At 36.1% G+C, this 27566-nt stretch overlaps 3 protein-coding genes across 5 annotated transcripts in view; all 3 read left to right on the forward strand.

Annotated features, from left to right (window-relative positions):
• The window catches only part of LOC140165661 (SH3 and multiple ankyrin repeat domains protein 3-like), a 116700-nt gene extending 106599 nt beyond the window's left edge, over positions 1-10101 (forward strand). For 2 of the 3 annotated variants that reach the window (XR_011860747.1, XR_011860748.1), the window contains 3 exons: positions 4647-4754; positions 6155-7836; positions 9279-10101. The gene's annotated coding sequence lies outside the window, so the exon portion shown is untranslated. The remainder of the gene's footprint in view (positions 1-4646; positions 4755-6154; positions 7837-9278) is intronic. The other variant, XR_011860750.1, reaches the window with a different exon arrangement.
• The window catches only part of LOC140165660 (UDP-glucuronosyltransferase 2A1-like), a 455852-nt gene that overhangs the window by 269759 nt on the left and 158527 nt on the right, over positions 1-27566 (forward strand). The gene's annotated exons all lie outside the window — the stretch shown is intronic.
• LOC140165656 (uncharacterized) lies at positions 23585-27130 on the forward strand. Its single transcript, XM_072188953.1, has one exon. The coding sequence runs from the start codon at positions 23719-23721 to the stop codon at positions 26830-26832; it is 3114 nt and encodes a 1037-aa protein (XP_072045054.1). The 5' UTR covers positions 23585-23718; the 3' UTR covers positions 26833-27130.

Genomic DNA, 27566 nt, shown 5'->3' on the forward strand with positions numbered 1-27566 from the left:
CATTTTGATGCAACTCCTATGATAATTGAGCTTCTGATTACTAAGTTATAGGCAGTTTATCACTTGCTGAAAACATAGAGAAACAAAAGAATTTGAGCACTATTTTAGCCAATAACTTAAAATCAGTATTAGCGACATTAAACTTGTTTCTCTCGATTGCGTCACACATGTTTCCAATTCAATGCTCACTAGAGCTAGTCTAAAGATCATGTCTTATGTGGGGGACTGTACAGTTACACTGGGATCGCTTGGAGCTAGTAGAGGCATTTATACAAAATTTAACAGATTTGTTAACCTGTGCCCAGACAGTGAAAAAATAAAACCGATGACAGACTGCGTATTTACTGACTCCATATCATTAGTTAGTTTCAAGGAGTTAGTAAATAATACTCTGCTTTATATATGCTGCTCTAATAGGTAGATGGGATGGGGGGGAGGGGTACTTGTTGTGTGTTTCGTTTGGGTACAGATGTGCCTCTAAAGTGGACTCATGTTTAAACCAATTTTCTCACAGAAAATTTTACCACATTTTATTCCTGAGGCATGGTTTTTGGCCAAATTTTAACACAATAATTATTTTTTTAATTGGGCTCCAGTTAGGTAAAATTATTTGGTACCCCCCGGTACCAAAATTGATAAAAAGTGGCCATTATTATACCATATAGGCCCAAAAAATGAGAGCCATGTTTACAGCATATGCCTGTATGGTCTTCACTGAGTGATCCTAGGATGGGATTTCTGATATGCAGCATCATGAACATTCCCTCTCCACAAAATAACAAAAATTACAGATTTTTGTTAATTTGATTGCCATGAAAGCTAAGTAGACATACCAAACTACTTAAATTTGATGAAAAACAAAATTCAATGAAATATTCATTTTGTAGGTTTAATCCTCGAGATGTATGGCACCCTAAGAAGATAATATAGCTTTGTAACCATCACTCAGAATGCAAGCATTAAGAATTTTTTTTTGATAATTTCGATAAGAAAAAAAGGGAGCACCATTAAGAACAGAAACAAAAGTCGGATTAATTTCTCTTTTTGCTATTGTCTTGTGCCAGTTGATAGACTTATTTACCATTCCCCCTGAGATGAAATATTTTTCATATGTCTCTAATTCCAGTGCCATATGGAGCCTCATATTACAAATTCGTGCAGGTTTGTTAAGCCGCTGATAATATGCTTCATTGAAACTATGAATATAGATGTATTATTTATCTAAACTTATAGATTCTCCTACTAAATAGTTAATCATATTTGTATGCAATGCAGTATCCATTGGTCATATTGATAACACTGACTTATTAAATTTCAAAGCAATGGAATTTAGATTCAGGTTTTAATGTCTTATTATATTATTTATTAAACAATCTATGAGAAGCGTTATATTTTTTGATACTTTTTTGTTTGTTTTATGCGAGCCTGTAGCCAGGGGGGGTGCAGAAGGTGCAACACACCTCCATAAATCAGTAAATGGTCTACTGTAAAAAATAGCAGAATTGGGCCAAAAATGTCAACATTTTAGATAAATATACCCCAAATCATGAGTTTTCTGTGAAATATGTCTAAAATAGGTTCAAAAAATAAATTATAGTGGGGGAATTTTTGTAAAATTTGTGCAGAAGCAAAAACAAATTGTAAAATTGTTTTATTTGATAAATTGATTCTTATTATCTAAGTGCATATTTTGTGTTAATTTCTTCTTTTTTAAATATTGAAATATCCACTTCTAGGGATGAGACAGTAAATAAAAACGGGGGTAATGAAAGCGACCTTCATATTTGACTGTCCATTACAGCAAACCATAGGTAAAAAGTGTGAAACTACCATAAAATAAACAAAGTTTGGCTGACATTTTAGCAAAGAAACAATTTATGTTAGGCTTTTAGGTTTGGTTTCTGATTAGGATAAAGAGGCGGCATTCCTTCTACATGTATAGCTACTCCATTGCTAGACATATCATGAAATTGAACAAATTGTTAATCTTTCCCCAGAGAAATGGGTTATTCCAGTTGAAATCCATACAATGGGCATGGAAGACTTTATGGTAATCTGCCACACATGGAGGGTGAATGGGCAACCTGAATGGGTGACTCCATTTGAAATGTACACCCCCTGTGTGGGAGATTAAGGTCATGTCTTCTATAGGGGGGTGTGTGAATATCAACTGGAATAGCTGGATGCTCGTCCTATCAACCCAGAGAACTAAATATAATATTTTCATATCATGAAATTGTCTGCCATAAAAATACATAGGGCCTAGCTTCTGGTGTTATTCAATATCATGTCCATAGTACATTGTTTGGTATGTTGCATATTTGCTATGATGTCATATTCTATTACAACATCCATCAGCAGATCTAAAGTATAAATCAATTAACCCTATAAGAACTACATGCTGATTGGCCAAAATGAATTGTGTCCAATTTTGAACATCTGCAAATGCAAGTTTGACCATATAATTGGCAATTGAAATGAGCATTTCAAGTTATCAACCAATCAGAAATGCTGTTAGATGACCAGTAGTGTCCAGGGGGTTAAAGGGATATTGTAAAACAAATCAAGTAGGGGAGAGCGGGGAGTGTTCGCCCTATATTTTTCTGACCAGCCTAGCGATGCCAATATTAAGGTTAGGGATGACCTGATTGGCCCATGTGAAAGCCCTATGTCTTAGCTATATACGGCCACAATCCCAGAACTATATGCCTTACAATAGCAACAGGATAGAGCAAACAAAAAAGTTTTGAAAAGTGGCGAATTTGCCCCATATTGGGGCAGGTTCGCCCATATGGTGGGGTAAGTTCACCCTAATCACAAAAAAGGTTTAAACATTGCATAACAATAATATATTAAATGCAAACATTTAGCAAGAGTATACAGGGCATTCATTCTCTTCTGGGGAGTCACTAAATTTGTTGGAGGGGTCGGGTCAGGGTACAATGTAAGGGTCCAAAGTGAGCTTAAACATATCATGCTTACAACTTCGGGCAGATTATGGATTAGGACATAAACGGTGGTATGAGTAATACTGATACCACATAACTACATAAACATGCTTTTCAGTAGTTTTACCTTGTTTAATGGTATAATTATAAATATTTTGCATAATACGCTGATGGGGCAGGTTCCCTCCAGTTTGGGGTAAGTCCGCCTGGGAAGATACAGGCGAACATGCCCCATCCTCAAAAGGGCGAACGTCCCCCTTGTGCATATTTTTGTATTTTCTTCACGGTCTGCAAAAACCAAATCAAATACGGAGCTTATAACTTCATTAAATCTTTGACAAATCCCATATGTTCCCAATACAGATTTACATTAAAACCATCTGTATTTATGTATCAATGATAATACAACATTATTAATGCAAGAAAAAATTACGTTTTGGTGTAATTTTTTTGTTTTAGCTGCAGTTCGATGAACACGTCCCTATATGTCGCGTAGCTAATATGAGAAGTTTATAATGACCTATGTCACCTAATTTTGCCATCACCAAATTCCCTGAAAGCCGTAGTGCTGAGAAACAAGGGGTGGGCGAACCTGCCCCTAGGGCGAACACTCCCCGCTCTCCCCTACAGTATTGGAATTGCACCGCCATTTAAATAATTTGCGCAATGTTTATTCCGCCACATTATATCCTGTTTCATGTGAGCACAGCAAATTTGCACTAATTTGAATCAATTCAAAGTCAGAGTGAATTGTTATTTCAGTGCACAGAAAATGATTATTATTATTATGTGATTGCAGGTACAAAAGACACATTTGTAATTAAATTAAATTAAATTAAAATTATGCATTAAAAATTATCTATTTATTTGTGGTATTTTTTTTATACATACAAGTATACATTACAAGTATTTTATCATCAGTTCTGGATATTCAGGAAAGGTTAAATTTTAATGTTTTAAAATGTAAATGATTTATGTAAATATGTGAATATAAGATCCAGAACTATGTTGTTTTAGGCAAGCTATTCAAATGAATTCTGCTCATTTTGGAGTTTCAACACTATTACGCTTCTTTAAAGTATATTTTTTCTAGAATGAAAGTACCAGATTGAATTTATTTTAATATCACACATCACACAAAGTTCACTGAAAGAAATGTGCTAATTTATTGTAATGTCTCTGCACAATTTTTTACCAGATAGTTTCCAATAACCATCACAACTTTTTCAAACCACAGTGTTGTAATGTTGTTGTCCTCATTTTGTACATATAACTGAAATCTTCTTTTCATACACATCCCATGATGCATTTCCCTGTATACTTTCATCTTTGCTCATGAAGCAATGGTCTGCCCAGGTGCAGTGGGAGGCTTTGAGGGCTTCAGTCATCACCCTCTCCACAGATCCTTCACAGGTTTGTGCAAAATCACAAATTCAGCCTATTTGGGACATTTTTCAGTCACTCCTAAGCCCACCTGGAGGGGCTCCTACCGCCTGAGAGTTGGAGGTGTCTGTGCTCGGCCCTGTAAAGATTTGCACTTGGTAAATCTCACACCATTGGCAGAGATGCCGCAGAGAATAATGCATTGTGGGATATGTATAAAAAGATTTGAATTCTTTGGGTATGGGGTATTCTATTTTATCATTACCCACTTGATGCTGTGCATTTTGCCTATTTCCTCTCTTGCACTTTTTTCAGTCCCCAAAACACCAGTCCAGCAGGACTACTCATCAGCAACCCTACCTCATCATGTTATGACTCGTAGCAGGAGTGAAATCAACCCTAGTGACCTACATCAAGTTGCAAGTGAGTCAACTTAAGAGTAAGATTTAAAAACAAATGAATCAGAACTCATCAGCTGAAGGTGTGAGTTACATATGGTGAAGTTATGTTGGTAACCATGGTAACAAGCTTCACACCAAGAGCAGTAAACATGAGTTGATGAGTGAGTCAAGTTTGAGTTATAATTGAGTAACATATTTGTTTGAGTAACTAATCAATATTGCACCTGGGGAACATTTGAAGTGATATGCACCTGTTTGATGAGTTTTTTGAGGGGATATTTGCATTCTACTGACATCTATATCAACCTATTCATTATCCATATGTGTTGGGTATAATTCTTAACTGTTTTGTATCTCAATCATGCATTAATCACAGTTCTAAACACTATGGATCACAATGGCCTCATCCCAATGGCATAGTTCAATAACCTCAATTAAACACTCATAGTGCAAACTTTGACCTAAAAGTTTCAGTGTATGAGTTTTTGTACCCAAATTTTCAAAGGTCATTCAATGAATGTACAAATGTATTGGGGTTAAAGAACTGTGCCTTGATAGATGAGCATGTTGTGGATCTTAGTAAAATTTTCAAGGTGAATTTGGGTCTCTTGCTATTCCAACATACCTATAGTGTTTAAATTTGTTTAGTATATTATAATGAATGTTTCCATAAGTTTGTAGCCCATCATATTCATCATGTAGTTTTTTGGTTGTGGAATGTGTAGTATATATTATATAAAGTGTCATTTGATTAAAATCAATGCTAGTTGGGAATTATTGCATCTCCCTCTTAGAAATGCTTGAAAATAATTTGAACTGAAGTCTTGCTTTTTGTGGCTGATTGATAACCCTAAATGTTTTAATGATTTTTGCATCTATGATACTTAAAGTATGTCTACCCAACCCAAGTCATTATCCACCCAGTATGTACCTAAATGACTCAATTGTACCCACTAACTCCTTTGATTGGATATTCCAGTTGATATTCCTACACCCCCTATGGATGAAGACATGACTTTTATCTCACACACAGGGGGTGTAGATTTCAAATGGAGTCACCCATTCTGGTAAACCCATAAGTTCACACTACCTGTGTGGGAGATTAAAGTCATGTCTTTTATACGGGGTGTATGGATTTCAATTGCAATAGCCCGTTGTTTGGATTTGGATGCAATGCAATATTAATTTCATATTATTAATTTTGACTTATCTGTGCAAGACTTATGAAATGCAAATGGGTATGTTGTTACTAATTATGTTCCTTCTTTTCAAGCAGAACCTAGGAATTACAAAACGTTTTCAAATTTATTTTCTTAAATGCCACAGTATGTGCTTTGAAAGGAATTGTGTAAAACTATTTTCATGTGGATTACTTCCATTCGTTATCTTGTCTAATTTATACCAAATTGTGATTAATTCCAGGAGCTGCAGAGGGAAACCAACCCAAAGTAGCCACCATCAAGAAGCGGCCATCATCGCAGAAGATCAACCCGGATGCCATCAAAGACATGTATCACCGGCAAGGATCCGGTGGCAGCAAAACACCCGGAACCATCCCGGAGGAGCCCTTGCTGGGCAGACCGCCGATGCCAACACCGCCTGCGCAATACCACAGCCAGACAATAGCTAGGATGTCCACACAGAGGGCGGCAGATGCGAGGGCTGATAGGCAAGCTGCAATGCAACAATTTAGAGATGAGGTTGCATCGCCTGGAGTAGCTAGAAGAAATTCAGCTGAGGAAGAGTCACCTCACAGTGGAGCATACTCAACTACATTGACTAAAGATAGAACTGTATCTGACCCAGCTAGCATGGGTCTTCCGCCACCTCCAAATTTTGCACCTGCTCCACCCCCTCCGCCACCATTAGATCTCGCATTATCAATGTATGCCAATGTTGAAGATTACCCACCAACAGATCCACCACCACCCCCACCACCTCCAACAAGCCCACCCCCTGCAATGCCTCCCCCTCCTGATTTCCCAGTGTATGCAGATGTTCAGAAGCAGAATAGATCACAACCTCCACCTCCTCCGCCTCCACCACCGCCAGATACGCCACCTAGTGGTGGAGCTGGTGGTACTTTCGCGGATTCCATCGCTGCAGCAGCGGCAAAGAGAGAAAGACGGCGCAGTCAGAAAGGCCCTCCTTCTCCATCAAGCGGGCCTCCTTCAGGGGGAGCAAGTCCAGCTTTTGAAATCGCCATGGCAGCCAAAGATAATAGTCTGCGTAGTATGCAGACGGCAGGAGGTCAAATAAATCGCAATCAGAATGCAGAGACGCAGCATTCGGCACTGGAAGCTGCAGTCGCACGACGCAAAAGTCAGCTGGAAAGTGGGAGAAGTCAAAGTATTGAGGAAAAAATACAGAAGAATAAAGAAACTCAGAATGCAATGTTTGGTATGAGTCCTGATGTGGACTTAATGGCTGCCATTGCCAAGAGAAGAACAGTTGTTGAAACACAGTTGGCAACAGACCCCAAAGCCTCAGCAGAGGGTGTGGATCAAATTTCCCCTGCTGCTGGTAAAACGCACAACAAATTAGCAACAAAACCGAAACCTGTACGAGATGTACCTCTTTCTCCGACAAGTTCATCACCCCAAACAGATCATTCGGATAGTCCTGGTGTTTTGTTAATACCGCCTCTGTCACAAATATCAAACAAACATTTGAAAAACCGAAAAAGCCACCGGTGGCGCTACCACCCGTAGCCGAGAGTCAACCGCCATTCCCTCCACCACCGGACTATCCTGCTAATGCCAATGAGGATAACCAGAACTTTGGGGCAATATTAACACGATTTAATACACCACAAAATAGATTGCCAAGGCAGACATCACAATCGGCCGTACGCGCATCCGAACAAGGAACACGACGTGACGGATCGTCGGATACGTCAAGTGTGGTGTCATCGGGGTCATCGGCTTCAACGTTATCAACAATGTCTATGTCAACGGAACCAAGTAGTGATATGTTTGATGGTGGTGATGATGATTTTCCTAAGAAGAACAACACAGTGAAGTCAACGTCATCGTCTGCTAGTTCTTCCACTGTTACATCAAATAGCTCCTGGACAAGAAGATCAAGTCTGGATGATAACAGAGGTAAGGCAAACTCCAGGGGGAGGAGGTGTTCTTAGTGGAATAGTTGCATGGAGCTGTGTGACTATGAAGGGTAGCATTCAGGCTCTCAGTGTATCAAAGAGCTGTTAATTTTAGGAAACTTTGTTTTTAGTTTTTATAAAAGAGGAAACTTTGTTTTTAGAAGAGGTTATTATCCCAATCGTTGAAATTTACACACACAAAAAATGGAAAATAAATCTCTTTTCTAAAATTTCCAAAAAATTGCAAAAAGTTGTTACAAATTGCACTTTATTTTTGTGTAGATGAAATGGTGCATTATGTATAATGACAGAAATCGTGTTCAAAAACTGAAACATTTGTTCTAGAGTTTTCAGTTGTATGAATTCAGACTGTGTACCTATATTACCCATAGGGAGATATTAAACTACTGGGAACCACACACTCTTGGAACCATGATGGGCAAACACTGGCTGCTCGCCTCATTCGCTATTCAACTCATCGTGGCTTTGCCGCTCATTCCCCCTGAATCTTTCACAAAGACTACTCCCAACTAAAATCAAGAACACTCCCCTATGGTAAAACCATTCAATATTTATGCCAAGGGAAGGAGTACAGAGTTTTAAGGGGGGGATCTGAACTTTTTGGGGGGTCATGAGGGGAATTCCTCAGAATAGGCTACTAACAGCATTCAAAAGAGCTCAAACCATATCACATATACCATCTATTATGAGGAATAATAGATGGGCTACATGTATAAAGTATGTCAGATTCAATTCAATTTCAACAACTTGTCAACTGGCTTGGTTTTTCATTTCATTTTGAGGAAAAAACCAATTTCAATTATAGGACAGTTGACTACTTTTTGGCATATTGCACCACATTAAATTTATGTTTTCATTGTGTCTGAGGCATCTGGCAAACAAAACATGGCACAACACATCCATGCAGGTACAATTTTATATTTGATGTAAAATGTTGAATTTACATGAAGATGCAACTTGTGAATACATGTTTGAACAAACGACACACATTTGAAGTCAAATTTGTTGAAACATATTTATACAAAATGAGATTCACTTTTAGGGAAGATTAATGATCGAATTTGTTTTCACTGATTGTCAGTATAACAACAAGATTTGGGGTTTGAGGAGTTTGGTTTCAAAGCTACCGGGTGCGACCTAGTTTTAGACTTTTCCAAGATCCCTTTTCTACGCAATTTGAGCCAAAATCTGGATTAAAGTAAACCAGAAACGGTAGGCTATTACCAATTACTATGTTGTCATTTCATTGCACAGGAAAAACCTCCTATGTGTCATTGGCCCCTGAACATGTTTTAAAGCAAAACCTCCTATGCAACCTGTTGGTCATTTTGTTTTAAACATGTTCAGGGGCCACAAGGTTTTTTCTGCCCAACGACGATGTATTACTCATCCCCATTTTTTCCCGTCTTTTTTCCTCTACAGGATTCCAAAACAAAACCATCACTGCCTGGACTCCGATGGAAGTTGGAGACTGGTTGTCATCACTGAATCTCAACGAGCATCGCGATACTTTCATTAACAATGACATCACCGGTGAACTCTTATTAGAAATGACAAAAGAGGAACTGATAGAACTCGGTGTCACTAGTCTCGGCCACAGGATGTCTATACTGAAAGCGGTCAAAAAGTTTACTAATTGATGCATTATTGTGTGTATATAACATGGGACCATTGTAAGAGACTACACCATCAAATTTACACCCATGTTCTGACTGAAAAATGGATCAATTTATGGATATTAATATGTGTACACTGAAGGTGCATGTACATTAATATATCCCAGTGAAACATTTTATGTAGAACCCTTGTTCAATTTCATAGCATTGTTTACCTGTGTAACATTAAATCACAGCCAGATTCTGCACATAAACATATGATAACAAACAAGGGACATGAACACAAGACTCTTCCGAGAACTTTGTGTAGATATCCATGGAATACCTACGGAGTAGCTCTTGTAGCAGTTCCTACTCTTCAATGTGGTGGAACGTGTAAAATTGTTTGCCTAGAAATCACCACCCGGTTCTGCACATATACCTGAGATGAAGAAACAAACATGATGAACATAAGACTCTGAGAACTTCAATTAGATGACCGCAGAATACCTATGGAGTAGCTCCAGTTGTGTTCTTCTCTCCAACTTCGTAGATCATTTTGGCGAGGTCACTTCTCAAAGTATACCCTGAAGTACCTAGTAAGCAGTAGAAATAACGACACTGCAGTACCTGTGTTGAGCCAGTAGTACTTGCTTCAACCAGAACAAGCTTTAATATGCTGCTGTAGTAAACAGTATATTGTTTGTATGCCCCACACAACATGCTCATCTATCAAGGCACAGTTCTTTAACCCAATACATTTTGCACATTCATTAAATGATCTTTGAAAATTTGGGTACAAAAACTCCTACTCTACAATTTAAGGTCCAATTTTGCACTATGATTGTTCAATTGAGGTTATTGAACTATGCCATTGGGATGAGGCCATTGTGGTCCATAGTGCATGCATCTACTACTTGTCGTAGTCTGGTATACTGGGTTATAGTGAACATTATCGCAACAAAGAAGTACTTTCTACCATAATATGAGGCCATTTTTTGTCATTTAGAACATTGTCAATTGCATGACATGTACTGTACTGTAACATTTTTGTAGAAACAAATTCAAAATGTGAAGTGGAGTTTTTTGTGGTATATGTTATAATCAAATTGGATTTGTTTGCTCTGAGCAATTTTAACAGATACACTGCATAAATTCAATCATGTATAGTCTATTCAGGTTGAAGTAAGACATTATTCCTCAGTAAATGCAGATTTTGTTCCAACAAATGTTATTTATTATGGCTATGGATATCCATCTTTACAAGGGTGTGCAACAACTGCAGCAGGACCAAGTATGTCTATGTCATCCTCAAAGAGTTTACATACAGTCGGAATTAATAGGAAAATTTTCACGGAAAATTTTCTGGACACGTGATACACCATGGGCGAGACATATTAGCATTATGGAAAGTGACCCCGAGCACAGCGGGTGTTCTTCCAATGTATTTGAATAGGAAGAATTCCTCCTTTGTTGCAAAATAAGTTACTTGTCGCAAATTAATAATATTATGGTAAGATAGATATAGATATTTTTGAAATTACGTTTTGATGATATCGTGAAGAAATTAAGATTACATAATATTCAATAAATTTGCAATGCACAAATTTCTATCAAAATTGCGGTCAAAAATACTATTCCAATTCAAAATTACTAAGACTTAAATAGCGAGGTCACCGCCGGGGGTCAGAGATCAGGCTGGAGGTTACACTCACATTGATACGCACTGGTCACGTGTCCAGAAATTTTTCCCGTGAAAATTTACCTATTAATCAGTGTTGACATATAGGAGAGTTGAGATTCTGTATGACACCATGCATGATGGGGGAAGTCAGCCATGTTGAATTGTCATGTTGGGGACCAAACAAATACTGGCTTATTTAAGAGTGAGCATGCAACACGTGGGCTTTGTCAGCCTCAGCAGCATGATGCATAGCACAGAGATTGGGCTATTCCAGTTGAAATACATACTCCTATGGAAGACATGACCTTAATCTCCCACACAGTGTAGATTTCAAATGGGGTCACCATTCAGGTAACCCCATTTGAATTTTAAACCCCCTGTGTGGAAGATTAACATCACGTCTTCCATAACTGGACTAACTTATTGTAGGAGTTAGCATATACCTAAAATCAAAGTTTGCTTCTGAAATAATCGAGAGGTACACCATTTCCCCCTTCATGATTAACATGGCAGACTTTCCTTGTCTAATCTCTCTGGTCATCCTGCAGATGAGATTCTGGAGTGGATACCATTGTGGATGCATCATCTTAGATGAGATTCTGGAGTGGATACCACTGTGGATGCATCATCTTAGATGAGATTCTGGAGTGGATACCACTGTGGATGCATCATCTTAGATGAGATTCTGGAGTGGATACCACTGTGGATGCATCATCTTAGATGAGATTCTGGAGTGGATACCACTGTGGATGCATCATCTTAGATGAGATTCTGGAGTGGATACCACTGTGGATGCATCATCTTAGATGAGATTCTGGAGTGGATACCACTGTGGATGCATCATCTTAGATGAGATTCTGGAGTGGATACCACTGTGGATGCATCATCTTAGATGAGATTCTGGAGTGGATACCACTGTGGATGCATCATCTTAGATGAGATTCTGGAGTGGATACCACTGTGGATGCATCATCTTAGATGAGATTCTGGAGTGGATACCACTGTGGATGCATCATCTTAGATGAGATTCTGGAGTGGATACCACTGTGGATGCATCATCTTAGATGAGATTCTGGAGTGGATACCACTGTGGATGCATCATCTTAGATGAGATTCTGGAGTGGATACCACTGTGGATGCATCATCTTAGATGAGATTCTGGAGTGGATACCACTGTGGATGCATCATCTTAGATGAGATTCTGGAGTGGATACCACTGTGGATGCATCATCTTAGATGAGATGCTGGAGTGGATACCACTGTGGATGCATCATCTTGACAGATACAACGTTGAAGTGGTCCATACTGCATGTGATGCGAAGAAGCAAAATGAGCCGGATATTGATGATCAATAGATTCAGACATTTTACATTATCATTACTATTATGCTACATTTTTACGGAATCTGCCATCAAAACTGATCAATTCATTTCTGAGATATGAAAGTTTATAGTGGTGCGTGATTGATGAAATGAAGGAAAACGGATTAAACATCACTATAATATTTTGCAGTAAACCTTTGATTAGAGCATATTTTAAGCGTACATCACATATTTACTGTGTTGAAATGCACTTGTCTCTGATTGGTTGCTGAGGCGATCTGCTGTTGCCGAGTGGAAATTTATGAATGAAGTTTGGGCCGTACGCATTGTTCGCTCTGACTTTGCAACATCACGGTAGTACGCACTCGTGAAAGGTTTAGTGCCAAATATCATAGTTTGTTTTTTGGTGGTAACTTAAAATTGATTTTGATTTATCCCGCATTCCAACTCCAGATGTCGCATCGCATGGCATATACCGGATTAAATTGTACTTCAGTTGAACCAGCTGAGATGGAATACACACATTGTAAATTGTTGTATGGCATGGTTTAGTTAAGCTAATTATGTACAGGATTACCCACCACCCATTATTATAGTACATTCAAAACTAAATTGACAGACTATATGAAACCGTGCAAATACTGGTGTTACGTATAGTACTGAATACTCTACAGGGTGTCCCAAAAAGAGGCCCCATTTCTTTAAAAGAGCATATCTTCAAAAGTTGTGAGCCGATTGATATAATTGTTTTGGTTTATTAAAGCTAACGACTCAAGGTTTCTTTACATACCAAAATTTATTTGATCAACTTTTCAGAAATAGGAGAAAAAGAGGGCACAATGAGGGGCCTCTTTTTTGGGGACACTCTGTATGAACTGGCTATTGGTTGATGGTGTTTAATATTTTAACCAAATTTCAATAAGTTTATGAACTTTTGTGTATATTGATCCATGTGTAGAACACAGGTCAGTCTGAACTTGCTTGTGATTGCCATCAAGTTGGCTTTAAATAATATCATTTCATAATTTTCCAAAAACAAACAAAATTATCACTAAGCTAATTTAATAAAGGTGTAAAAGTTAACCAAGCCAAGTGGATCATGAAAAATGGATATATACCAGTTATTGTAAGGAAGATACAATTCGTCTGCCAAGTTTAGTTTTGAACAAACTATATACATGACCAAAATACTAAAGCTCTGAGAAATACATCTTGTATATGCAACTAAATGTAGGAAAATGATTATTTGCTTATGACGTGGTCCAGTTGTGAATTTTAAGTCACAATTGGAAACTAGAATAGCAAACTGGTCCAATCTGGGCCAACATGCAAGGTGATCTAAACGTTCAGTGTGAACCCTGATGCCCAGCAGTCTATACTTCTGCATTTATGTCTGCATTTATGTCAAGTCAAGTGTATTAGATTTTGTGATCAGATCTTTGATCCAATCTGGGCCAACGTGCAAGTTGATCTAAACATTCAGTGTGAACCCTGATGCCCAGCAGTCGACTTCTGCATTTATGTTAAGTGTACTAGATTATATGATCAGAGCTTTATCAAACCAAATTGCACTACATTCATTTTTATGCCGTTTGGATTTTAGTATTATTTTGTATCAATATTTGCATGTGTTTTTGTACAGTAAATAGTGGATTTCAATAATTTCACAGTTATACCAAGTTATTGTTACCAATGTATTTCAATCACACAAAGGGTCCAACATAAGACCAATTCTGTCAACAGGGAACAATGTAAGGTTTGGCTTATTTTATTTATTTTTATTTTTTTAAACATTTTAAAGATATCCATGTGTGTAATATAGTTGGTTATTATTATGATTCGGAAGCAATGTGTCATACTGCAAAGAAATATGTGTACATCCATATCAAAACGATACACTTGTTGGCTGCTACGTGTGTCTTGTTTCACATAATAGCTAGGAACAAATACCAGACTCATCTCAAGTGGAAGTCACTTTTAATCATCCATAAGACACATGGTTAAGGAATGTTCTCTGTATTCCTAAACCATGTGACTTGAAGTGACCTCCACCTGGGATAAGTCTGGTATTTTTACTAGCTATATAAATATGAAATGAAACACATGTAGCAGCCAACAAGTGCATCGTTTTGATATGGATGTACACATATGTGACACGATCTGGTCCATGGGGGGGGCCAAAGGAGGCATTTTTTTAAAAATTGAGTTACTATGATTATTACCTTGTAGTAACATTAGGCTATCATATACTGAAAACATCAAAGGTCCAGCATACTTGGTTCTAAAGTTATGAGGTTTTGTGATGTGTATTTTCTTATGTATTTTATTGTTTTTTTACTCCATATTTTTGCCTGTATCTCAGTTTCAAATTTGCCCCATGGACCAGGCAGATCGTGTCACAAATAATACTTATGTGATACCGTAGAATTCAATCTACAAGCATATATGCCTCTAAATGAGTGTATTTTTGATGAAAGAAACAAAAGGCAGACACCCTCCACAAAAACATTGCAATAGGTTGGTCTTACAATAATACATGTAATATAGTTGTTCAAACTCCAAACATTTTTTGTGATGGGTGTCTGCCTTTCGTCTCTTTCGTCAAAAAACCCCACTTATTTAGAGGCATAATTATGTGTTGTGGTATTTAAAAAGGCACAACAATCCTGTTTGATATGAATGACAACTGGAAAGTGTTTCCATTCTTTGGTTCACCACAAGTTCGGTTAGTGGCATGCGCAGCACATTTAAAGTGGGGGGGGGGGGCAGGTTGTTAAGTTACCCCGAATGGAGTCGTGATTAGGAGTGTAAACGAGCCAAATGACTGATTTCCCCCGAATGACCAACAAAACATGCCACTGAGTTCGGTAGTGGAGCATGTGCGTATTTCGCCAGTCGCAGATTCGAATTGTGCACGTATAAGGATGGCTCGTCGGTACACTTGCGGCGCAACCTTGAAATATCATTGACGTCACTACCGAACTTGAAGTGATCAATGTATAATAGAAGTATATGAACTGCAGGTATGCTGTTGATTTTCCCCTGTAACCATGATAACTGACAGAAATAACAGAATGATGTCAAATTTTCTCAGCTGGCACATTGACTCAGAATTTACAATAATATAAAATTAAATTAGAGAACAATGTAATATTGTGTAAAAAATTCTAAGTCTTCATAAACAAATCAGTTTTAAATATTTTCCCACTTAATCTTGCAAACTTTGTATAAACAAGAATTTCTTTTAAAAAGGCCCACCATATTTGTTGTTTTATTATGGGTAACAATGATGTTGTGAACATGGTGCATTTTTAGTGTGTTTTGGTGCATTTATTTCGTACTTTTCAATCATGCAAAACCGATAACATATTTTCAACGAAGATAGAATTACATGGTATAGTATTTTGCTACATTTTTACAGTCTTAGAAAAGGCTTAATATTTATTCAGGTTGCATCATATTGAACAAGAATCACTTTTCTTTGTGTGGAATTTCATCAAACTACTAACCAAATTCTTACTAGTTAGATCTATTTTCCAGTTTCTGGATGTAATTTCTATTTTGGATTGAGACAATGTATCATACTGCATGAAAGAGGAAACCAGAGTTAAACAGGGTTGAAAAACTAACCAGGGTTAAAGAACTAACCAGGGTTAGTGAACAAGAAATAAAGATTACTAGGATTAAAACTGGTTTAACTGCACTCTTAATTTGTCATGGCGGATGTTTAATATTTTGAACTATTGAGTTTTTTTTAACAAGGATAATGACTAGCTCATTTTAAACAGTGTTAGTCTAATCACAATTAAAAAGGGTTAATAATTCACTCTTCAAATAAAATTTCTATCAGCTGTATTAATGATTGTAACTAAACTGGCAGTCCTGCACCTGTCCATGTATCAGTTTCATGTTATTTTAAATTGGTGTTTTAAATTGTGTGATTTTTGAACACCAAATTTTACTCCAAATTGTCAGTATTTTCAGGCCCATTACCAGGATTTCTCTCGTGGGGGAAATTTTAAATACAGACCTTTAAAAGAGAAATCGTCATTCATTTGTTTTTGGAGCCTATATTTCAGACAAATTTCACAGAAAGTTCTTGCATCTTTGAGAGCAAGATATGGAAATGTATGTTGTTACTGTTGTAAATACTTTCTCAAATAAGCTAAGAAAGCCCTTTTTTAGGGATCCATGTCATAACCATGTCAATATAGTAAAATCAATCTCTACATTCTAAAGGACTTGTCAATATTTACTCACTGAGGAAATGGGAGAAGAAAATCAAAATCAGACAAAAAATTCCTAAATTTGTAAATTGAATACAGTTCATGTATGTTTTTTCATTTATAAAGATCTGCTCCCTTATACTGTCAACCAAAATGTGCTTTTCTGTTTGAAATTCACACTTCCCCTGTTGAGATTAATCTAAAGTCTTCAACAGAGGGAGTATTGATTTCAAATGGAATGAATACATTAGGCAGTTCAATTTAAGCTTCATACACCCTCTGAGAAAGATTCAACCTGAATCTTCCACAGAGGGAGGGCGAGTTTTAAATAGAGTTGGTTACTGTGCTAATTCCATTTGAAATTCATCCCCCAGAAGATATTTCCACAATCTCCCACAAAGGGAGTGCGGACATTAAATGGATCAGCCCAATTCGTAGTGTAAATATTGACCAGTCCCTAAATGGTTATCATATTACAGTATTATGCAAGTCTTTCCTAACATACAGGGTGGTCATTAAGTTTACTACTTTGGAATACAATATGTACATTTTAATACATGTCATTGTTTTGGTAAACAATTCCAGACTATTCCAGTTAAAATACATACACCCTTATGGAAGATATGACCGTAATCTCCCAAACAGGGAATGTAAATTTCAAATGGGGTTACCTGAATTGGTGGTTCCATTTGAAATCTACACCCCCTGTATGAGATATTAAGTTCATGCCTTCCTTAGGGGTGTATGGATTTGAACTGGAATATTCCAATGTATGTGTTTTTATTGTAATTCATTTTTAAATCCGTGCAAATATTTGTCTTACTGTCATCTTTTTAAAGTAAATACAAATTCAAACAAGTGTTTTTTTAGCATATGGTAGGTTGGAACATGGAGGCTGATAGATGAATGAAAGGTACCAATAAATTATCAATTTGAAAAAAAAAACTTTACAAAAACGATAAGCTTTAAGAATAGCATGCTGCTTGTAGCTACACATATGGTTAAGGTCCTAGAATAAATAAAGATTGCGTTCTTGTATATGTTAAAATAATGTAACATGGTTTGCATGTGAGTGTCACAGTAGATAAAATCAAATGTGTAAAACTGAACAAACATGTTAATAACATATAAAATACTATTAGGGCTTCAAAATTTTGAGCTGCAAAAACAATTTCATGCAAGAATCGCTAAACTGCTTGTTACTATAGTGTATCTCAAGCATAATTCAGTCACTTCATTTTCTTATCACTATATCCCCTCCCATCCAATTCTTCCCATGGTCTATTTTTGTACTGAAATACTTGTAGTTATTGAACATAGTGTATGTAGTAATAATTAAACCATATACTTTTTTTTGACCATTGTATGTTTCAAATCTTCAGTATTTATCTATTATGTGTAAGTAAACAAATTATTGTGTACTAAAGTGTAAATAATATTAATTAATAAAATTGGAAGGAAAATGTTCTTTTGGAAGAAATTTTCATATTTTTGTGAGATAATTGTTTGCTTTTATTTTATCAGTTTTGCTGAAGCAACTAAATATCAAAAATCAAAATCTGTAAGAAATGGATTATGAAATATTCAAAAAGTTCAAACTTTATCAATTTAACTCACTGAACACTACCTGCCGATCTAACATTGCCTCTGATTGGTCAGTTACATGATGTCTTCATTTTAATCACCAATAAGAATGGAGCTTTGAAAATAATTCACCCCAATTTTTTTGCGTGGTGAAATTATTCTAACAATGTTGCTGATTGGTCCAATTGACAATGAAAATTTCTTTTTGGCCAATCGGCAGGTAGTTCTCATGGGGTTAACATGTTTCAGTATCAAATTATATAAATGTACCGTTTAACTTATTATGCAATTAGAAATTAAACAATTAAATATTCATATGGAACTGGTAATTGATGTAAAGTTCTAAAGTGTTTTTCAGATTGATTCTCACTTAATTGATTTCAAATTCATGCGAAAACATTTTCACAAAATAGAGCGAAAATTAACCCGAAAAGAACCTGTTCCTTCAATGAATATTTCAACTAAAATGAAACCAAAACACTGTAATGTGGCTTTAATATAATTATGATAATATATATACATGTAGTTACCTTTGTAGAATTGACTGTCATTTTTTTGTTTTTATTCTATTCTTGACTTATATGTATATATTGAGACTTTCAATGGATGCAAACTAGTTAATGTTTTGAATATTTTTGTCCTCAACTCTGTGCAGTTCTGTTGTTGCCATTGCAAACACAAACAGTTATTTATCATGCCAAAACATTTTATGTGTAATTTTTATATTATCAAAAAAGTACTGTGTGACTTTGTTAATCAACAAGGTGTTTAAACAAATAAGGTAGTGTCTTTTTGATGACGGATAAATATAGTGAATATAATTGGATACCAATACATTGTCATAGGGATATGTACATAAGTGTTGTAGCTTGCGTATTAAATCTTACAGACATCTTCCCTATTTTAAACTTCAGTACTTTTGCAATGTAGTTATGAGTACTGGGATAGCGGGAGTTTGGCTTGCACCTGTCACATCACTGAACCCCTGAGCACTACCTGCCGATCTAACATTGCCTCTGATTGGTCAATTACATGATATCTTTACTTTAATCACCAATCAGAATGGAGCTTTGCAAATAATACACCCCAATGTTTTTGCGTGGTGAAATTATTCTAACAATGTTGCTGATTGGGCCAATTGATAATGAAATCTTCTTTTTGGCCAATCGGCAGGTAGTTCTCATAGGGTTAAGTCTCAATTCTGGTTCAATTTTTTGCATTTTATGGGAAATGTGGGTGGATTTTTGGACCTTGCATCTGCCCTCGTAGCAACTGACAATAGTTGAATAGGTGATCGCACCATGTATATTTTTATCTTGATTTCGACTTGGTCCCATCATTGAAAATCGTACGGATTTGAAGTACCGTGATGTTTATTTTAAAAAGTTTGCCGTATCAATACGATTTTGATTGTACAATGTACAAATATTGTGAGATTTTATTTTATTCAACTTCGATTGAGTCACTTCAGTCAATTGTTGGTGGTTCCCATTAATTAAAAAAATCACTGCTTTGTCTCCAAGGGGTGGGGAATATTAGTGTCGTCTGCCACGGGTTTGACCCCACTTACTCCATACAAACCGTCTGCCACTTGCAAGTATAACCCCATCTCTGAATGGGCTATTCCAGGCCATTCCATTTGAAATCTACACTCCCTGTATTGGAGTAAGGTTATGTCTTCAACTGGAATAGCCCATTGGTGACAGGATATACCACAAGTAAAGTCCATCCAGGAACTTTGGGTACTACAAAATATAGCACAAATAGGGTTCTATGGAATTATAATCACTCCATGTGACTATGGTCACTGCTGGTCACGACTCATGAATATTAAGTAGACGATTTACATATTGAATGCTTTGATTCAAGTCATGCTTGATGAAGTCGTAGAAAAGAGTTCAACCACCAAAAAGGGCTGTGATGTAATCATTGGCAGACGTTTTAAGTGGAGTGAGTGAAATCAAACGGGCAGCGGAGGAGACATGGGAAATATTGACTGAAATTATTAAACCAGCACAAGACAATTTGACTGCTTAGTGCCAGGAGTGGGTAAGTGCAATAGCTGCCCACTGAACATTTGGCAATTTACCCACAGTATATTGTACACATTTAACCCATGGCAGCTACACGTGGCAGCTATTCCACTTAACCCACTTCTGGCACTAAGCAGATGAATTGTAATATCGATATCTTTTTTTCTTTTTCTCCAAATTTAGAAAGTAAAAATGTTGTATAAGTTAATTTTTCTAGTATTGCACCCAAATTAGCCAGTCAATATCACTTTTATATACTTACATAAAAATACTTGGCAGCTGAAAAGAAAAAGCTATTTATTGACATTTTACTGCAAAAAATTACGGATAGCATATAAAAATATAGGAGGTATTGCATCGCTATATAATGTGTATGAGGTATGTGTGTTATAAATTATTAACACTTGGACATGTTGAGTGTGTTTTTATAATTATTATCACATTATACCTCTAAATGTTTGAAATGTGTTATCGGTATTTTGTTTGCAGTATTGATTGCTTAAAAGTAGAAGTCTTCCAGATTAATATATAAGTTACTTTTTGGCCATTAGCAAATTTAGCATGTATAGAAAACGGGAAAAATTGAAAGTTGATAGCAGTTTTTTTTGTTACAATTCATAATTTTCAAGTGATTTATTGTACAGTTTAAAGAAAACTGATATTGTACATACATGTATGTGTTTGGGTAAAATTACATGTGATACAAGAATGAAAGGTTATTTGTGTTGGTTGACATCGGACCATTCCAGTTGAAATTCATACACCTATGGAAGACATGACTTTGATCTCCCACAGAGGGAGTATGAATTTCAAAAGGGCTACCTGAATGCGTGACTTAATTTGTAATCTACACCCCCTATGAGGGAGATTAAGGTCATGTCTTTCATAGGGGGCGTATGGATTTCAACTGGAATAACTCATTTTAATTGTGATCTCAAGACAAATTAAGACCTCAAATTTTCAGTCACAACTGTAAAGAGACTGGCAACCCATGTTAGTGTCCAGTGATTCACTTTTGGTAACTTTGGGGGCTGTGGAGTTCAAAATGGAATCAAATGTAGTCGTGATCATTATCCAAGAGAGCTTGTATCCCATTGCTGAGTAGACAATCTCCACCACATGGGATACATTTAAACAATAACAAAACATTAAATTCAATTACATTTAATATTATTGGTGAAATCAAGTAAGATCAAAGGAAATTATGCTAATGAGCAAGCTATGATATATCTCAAACTTAAAATTCTTGTTTAATTTTCACATCTTAATATTATACAGTTAGTCAGTCAAGACAAGATTTGGTGCATGTGCTTTGTTATTGGTTTTAACTATCTCCTTATTAATGAATATCCGTATATGTGATATTGATATAAAAATCATGTGTAGGAAAGTAATAATTAATTAATTGATATCCAGAAATTGAAATATCATGCAGGCATGAAGATATTAAATAATCATTAACTTTAAAAATAAACTATTTAATTATTTGTTCACTTTCCAAGAGGTTGCCAGTACAAAATTTAATTATTGTTTGTAATTATGTAAATGCTGATATTATTTTTGTAGAATATATGTATTGTGAATTTTAATTTTGTTGATTATTTGTTACTGAATGATTTCAATACTTGTAAAGTTGTATATAAGTTATTTTAATTTGACAGGTAAGACCCGAGATACTTCATGAATAACCGTTTGATAACTCAGCAGCAAAATATGTATCGCAATTAGCTACTAGGTGTATGCCTGCCTGTGAATGAGTCCACTCAATTCTGTGTATACACCATGCCTGCATAATCACACACGCCAGGTAACGGACATACGTCTTTGTGCCGCTGAACCATCAAGTCAAATGTAGACTTCTCCTATTCAAGTGAGTTGTGGATGACATCAAAACCACAATAACTTGGACTGAGTCATTCATACCCATTAAGAATACTTGTATGCCATGAAGGTGTATTTTGTATTTTAGTTCAAATGCGATGATATAAGTTTTACTTTTTCTTTTTTGTACTAAATTTATTTTGCTTATGTTGATGATTTTGTATTGGCATCCTCATATGGTCAGTGTTCAAATGGTAAATTTATAATTATAAAGGTAAAATATCAGTCTGGAACTGAAGAATGAATTGGAATTTATGTAAGAACTATGTTGAATTGATCCGACCAGGTGTTGTTGGTTGACTGCAGTTAACTATGTTATGTGTATTTATATTGTATTATATCTTCACATGTTTTGGGTTTTTTGTTATGAAAACAAATACTGGGTAAATATAGCCAATAAAATACTTTGCTGTCTCACAAATAACAATTTGGTTTCAGTCTTGGTCTTGATTTTCTGTTGTTTAGCCAAAACGATAGCCTTTGCATCGGGGCTTGAGATTGGAATTCCAGTTTCCTTTCTCATGAAGTAAGGGCTAAGAGTAAAATTGTACAATTGTGTTTGGGAGTGGCCTTCTCTCTTTCTTCTTTTCCTTGCTATTTTCTTCCATTTCTTGCTTTGTTTAATCAAAGCTATCTAGGCCAGCATGCATATTTGTTAGCCTACACTGGCTATCCAGGCTTGTGCTGTTTTATAGTACGAGCTTGGAATGGTCCATGGATTAGCATGTGTCCCTCACGGACCAACCTGGGTAAACAAACAAACAAACAAACAAATAAATTTTCAACACAATTTCCACAAAAGTAAAAATGCACCAATAATGTTCTTTTACAGATAGGTCTATGTACAAAACTCAAAATTACGAATTTAAAATCAAAGAAAGTAAGTTGTTGTTCTAAATGTAAGAAAACTCAAAATTGCAAATTTAGATTCAAGCAAAGTAGTTCTAAATTGGCAGGGTACAGAAAATAACACACACAAACAATTTTCCCTTTTACATTTATAGTCAGTCTATCACCATCCTGGCAACCTAGTATTCAATGAGCTGGAAATTGAACTTAATTTGACTTTACAGAATGATTGGTTTTATGAAGAGAACAATACAAAACGTCATTTCCTTATGTATTGTATTAATCAATGTCAGATCTAACCTTGCTTAGTTAATGTGTTGTTATTATCTTCACAACTGTCGTGTTATAATGTGATTGGTCACATGCGATCACATGTTTCGCCTCCTCATATACGTCAGAGCTGACCTCTTTTATGTTCTAACACAGTTCATAAGTTTTCTGAAAAGAAAATTTCCAAACTTGCCTCATTGGGCTATTTATATCACTTCATTTTCCATACACAGATATAGGTGTACTGTATAGTTTGTACTGCGTCATTGTGAGAAAGACACTATTGAGTCGAAGAAGCCAAAGAAGGAAGTAATGTTACAGTGACTCGATACGTCATTTTGAAATCTGAACACACTGTTTATGATCAAGTTTTCATTCTTCATTTTTACATTAAATTTGCCAATATAAAGTGGACATCATGTTTTCTCTGATCCGTCTGTTTACATTTCTTGCTGTTATTGTGGATTCATGCTGTACATACACATACCCAAAGGGATTACCATGCAAGGTGTACAACAAAACAATCTTAGATTGCAGCAACAGGAAACTTACAAGTATTCCACCGCTGAAGGATCACAATGTCAAGACCTTAGATTTGAGTTATAATAATCTTGAAACTGTCAATGGGACAAGTTTTATTCATCTCACTTCACTTCAAGAATTAGATTTGAGTCACAACTCTGTGAGCAACATTACATTTGACGCAAGTTTGTCTTTGCGAGTGTTGGACTTGAGCTACAACAAGATTCTCTACATTTCCAATGATACATTGCCAGGATTGAACACGCTGGAAATTCTACATCTAAGTCATCAAAACAGCCTTATACTCCATGGAAGCCCATTCTATTCTACTACATCATTAAAAAAGTTATATATCACTGACAGTGGTTTATCCAGTCTACCACCATCAGTATTCAGTGGATTACATGAGTTGCAGTGGCTTGATATGGAATCGAATTCCATAGATTTTTTACCTGATTCTGTTTTCCAAGGTTTGACCAATCTAATCTTCCTGAATGTTAACAATAATTACATGGATTTCAATTCGCCACCAGCTACTATGTTTGAAGACCTCACCAGTTTGAAATATTTAAAGCTAGACTCTAATCACATATCAAGGTTACCAGAGACATTGTTTGTGAATCTCACAAGTCTCACATATTTGTCTCTAACCGGGATTTCCGCATCCGGGATTCGTAGGTTATCAAGCTTACCAGAAAAATTATTTGCAAAGCTTGTCAATCTCGAAAATTTATTGCTATCAAGAAATGACATATCAAACTTACCTGAGACAGTCTTTGTGAATCTTACGCGTTTAATGTTTTTAGATCTTCATAACAATGCATTAACCTCTACATCATGTAAAGCAATAGAAGGCCTTTCTATGTTACCAGACCTAAACATAGCTGACAATCATTTCGACTATCTAACATGTCCTTTCGGGAATATGTCGAGTCTCAACAGTCTGCTTTTATCACATTCTACAGATTACAGGCCGCAATATACTGAATATTGGAATGAAACCAAATGGTCAGAACTAATCACAAGGTTACCAGCTTCACTAAAAACTCTATACCTGGGGGTAAATAAAAAGTGTGTATTTCAATCAGTGAGGGCTGGGTCATTATTGCACTCATCTGTGACAAAATTAATAATACTTAGATTATACTCAGATTATGATGCTGAACTATCAGTGAAAGATGATGCATTTAGTATGTTTCCATACCTAAAACAATTGATATTCACTGTAATTTTTACTTCGGCGGGTGGGAGATGGTCCACATATCTATCCAGATATGCGTTTCGAGGCTTGTCACATCTGGAGTTACTGGACCTCAGTTATAACAATCTTGCCATATTTCCTAGTAACGCACTGCAAGTGCTTGCAGGCTCACTAAAACATTTGGATTTGAGCAATAATGACCTAACCTCAACACATGATAACCAGAAAATCACTTTCCAACTGGAATCTATGGATATTTCCAATAATCCCATTACTTATATTACACCATTGAGCAATCAGATTTATGCAACGGATCTAGACATATTTTTTCGCATTATGATATGCCCCACCGAGGCAATGACCCTTAGATCTATTCATATTTCAACTAAAACAAATGATGTTTACAGTCAAACCGATCCAGGCTGTATGCCATTGTGTACTGTATCTTCCAAACTAGAGGAAATTTCCTTCAATAAACTTTCCTTTAACAACAAATACCCATTTGTATGGGGTAATTGTTCACATCTCACGTCACTCTCCATCTCCGAGTCAAACAATGTTTTTGTTTACACACAAGGCATCTTTCCTCGCCTAGAACAGCTGACATTGACCAACTGCAAATTGTCATCAATTGCCCAATTCCTCCTTGAAAGTCGTAACATACGATATTTAGATGTGAGTAACAACAATATAGACAATATCAAAAGAAATAATTTCTCTTCACTAGTAAATCTCCACCACATGGATCTCAGCCATAATCGAATAGAAAGCTTGCCTGAAAATCACTTTCATCACATGTCAAATCTCACCTACCTGAATTTGGCCGGAAACAATCTTGCCAATTTAAATTTGAAAGGTATGAATAGTCTGCAAACACTTATTGTATCTGGCAATTCATTGACTACGCTACCTTCTTTCTTGATGAAGGAACCATACACCTTACTTGATTTTGGAGACAACTCTTTTTCTTGCACATGTGACATTGAACCCCTACAAGATTTGATACTGACAGATGAGATAACGTACATTGACCCACAATTTGCATACCTGTGTAAGTCTCCTGCAAAACGAGAGAATCGCGGTATTACATCATTTAGTTTAGACTGCAGTTTGCATCTTGAATACTATATTCCCCCTAGCGTGTCAGGATTGATTGTAATTTGTGTAATAAGTGCTTTGGTTTATAAATATCGGTGGCGCATACATTACAAATACTGGGTTTTGTGTTATCAGAGAAGATATCAGCGGTATGTAGACAATGATGATGATGCTGACATCATGAATAGCGATGATGAGGATGATGTTGATGCTGATCACAGATATGAAGCACCAATCATGCGGCGTCAGTATCATGCTTATGTTGCCTACCACAGGGAGAGTCAAGCATGGATAGATGACCAACTCACTCCAAACATTGAAGATGGACCTGAACCGTTCCGTCTTTGTATGAAAGAAAGAGGTGATATTCCCGCAGGGCACTATATTCTGAATGCTATATGCCATGGTATCTCTAAAAGCCGTAAAACTATTGTAGTTTTATCTGAGAATTTCATGGATGATGGATGGTGTCATTATCAGCTACAGATTGCAAGAATGCGTTTGGTAATGGACAATGAAGATGTACTTATTCTTGTACAGATTGGAGAAATCCCCGATCATAAAAAGACATTTTTGCTTCGTCAGATATTACAAAATAAGGAAGTACTAAAGTGGACTGAAGATCCGATTGGACAAGAATTGTTTTGGAATCAATTGAAGATGAAACTACGCAAACCAGCACGAGTCAATCGTAGATTCGAAGAAGTTTGATAAAACAAATACTACCAGTTAAAAGTAATAATTATTATGTGACCCATCACATCAAAACATGGCAATCCACATTTAAAGATAATGAAGAAAATATGTTTGAAAATATCATGGAAAAAAAAAAGGATAATGTAAAATATTAATGTCTACATCCAACATAAATGTGTGATGTAATTTTAAAGCAAACAAGCAGTTTTGAACTTGATAGGAAATATGTATATTTTGAAGGTATTAAACTGCGTAGTTTTTATACGATGGGTCAAATATATTGATTTACACAGTACTGAATTGCAGATTTCACCATAAATATTATTTGTATATATTTTGCTGTACAACTTTAATGGATTGGGAATTCAGTTGCATTTTTTCCTTTTGTATAATTTAAGGGGTCGGTGCAAAAAAAAAGACCCAATCTGCAATAGCTGCCCTATAGACATTTGACAATTTGTGCATTCTATATTGTACACAAATGACACCTGGCAGCTATTACAGATAGGCCTTCTTGCACTAACACCATAGAGGAGTATTTTTGGAAATTTTTCAATGTGTGCCTCTTAAACTCTCTTTGATAACGTTGTATGTATTGATAATTATATGTATTGATTATAATCATTGAAAACTGGTGTTTATTTACTGGTCTTGGTGTTGCAAGTTGATTTTCCATCAACTGGCAACACCCAATATCAAGGGGGATATTGAGATAGCACATTCATCTGTGTTCGTGTATGTATATCGAG

Source organism: Amphiura filiformis, chromosome 12 (genome assembly GCF_039555335.1).
Source record: "Amphiura filiformis chromosome 12, Afil_fr2py, whole genome shotgun sequence".
In the NCBI taxonomy this organism is placed as follows: Eukaryota; Metazoa; Echinodermata; class Ophiuroidea; order Amphilepidida; family Amphiuridae; genus Amphiura; species Amphiura filiformis.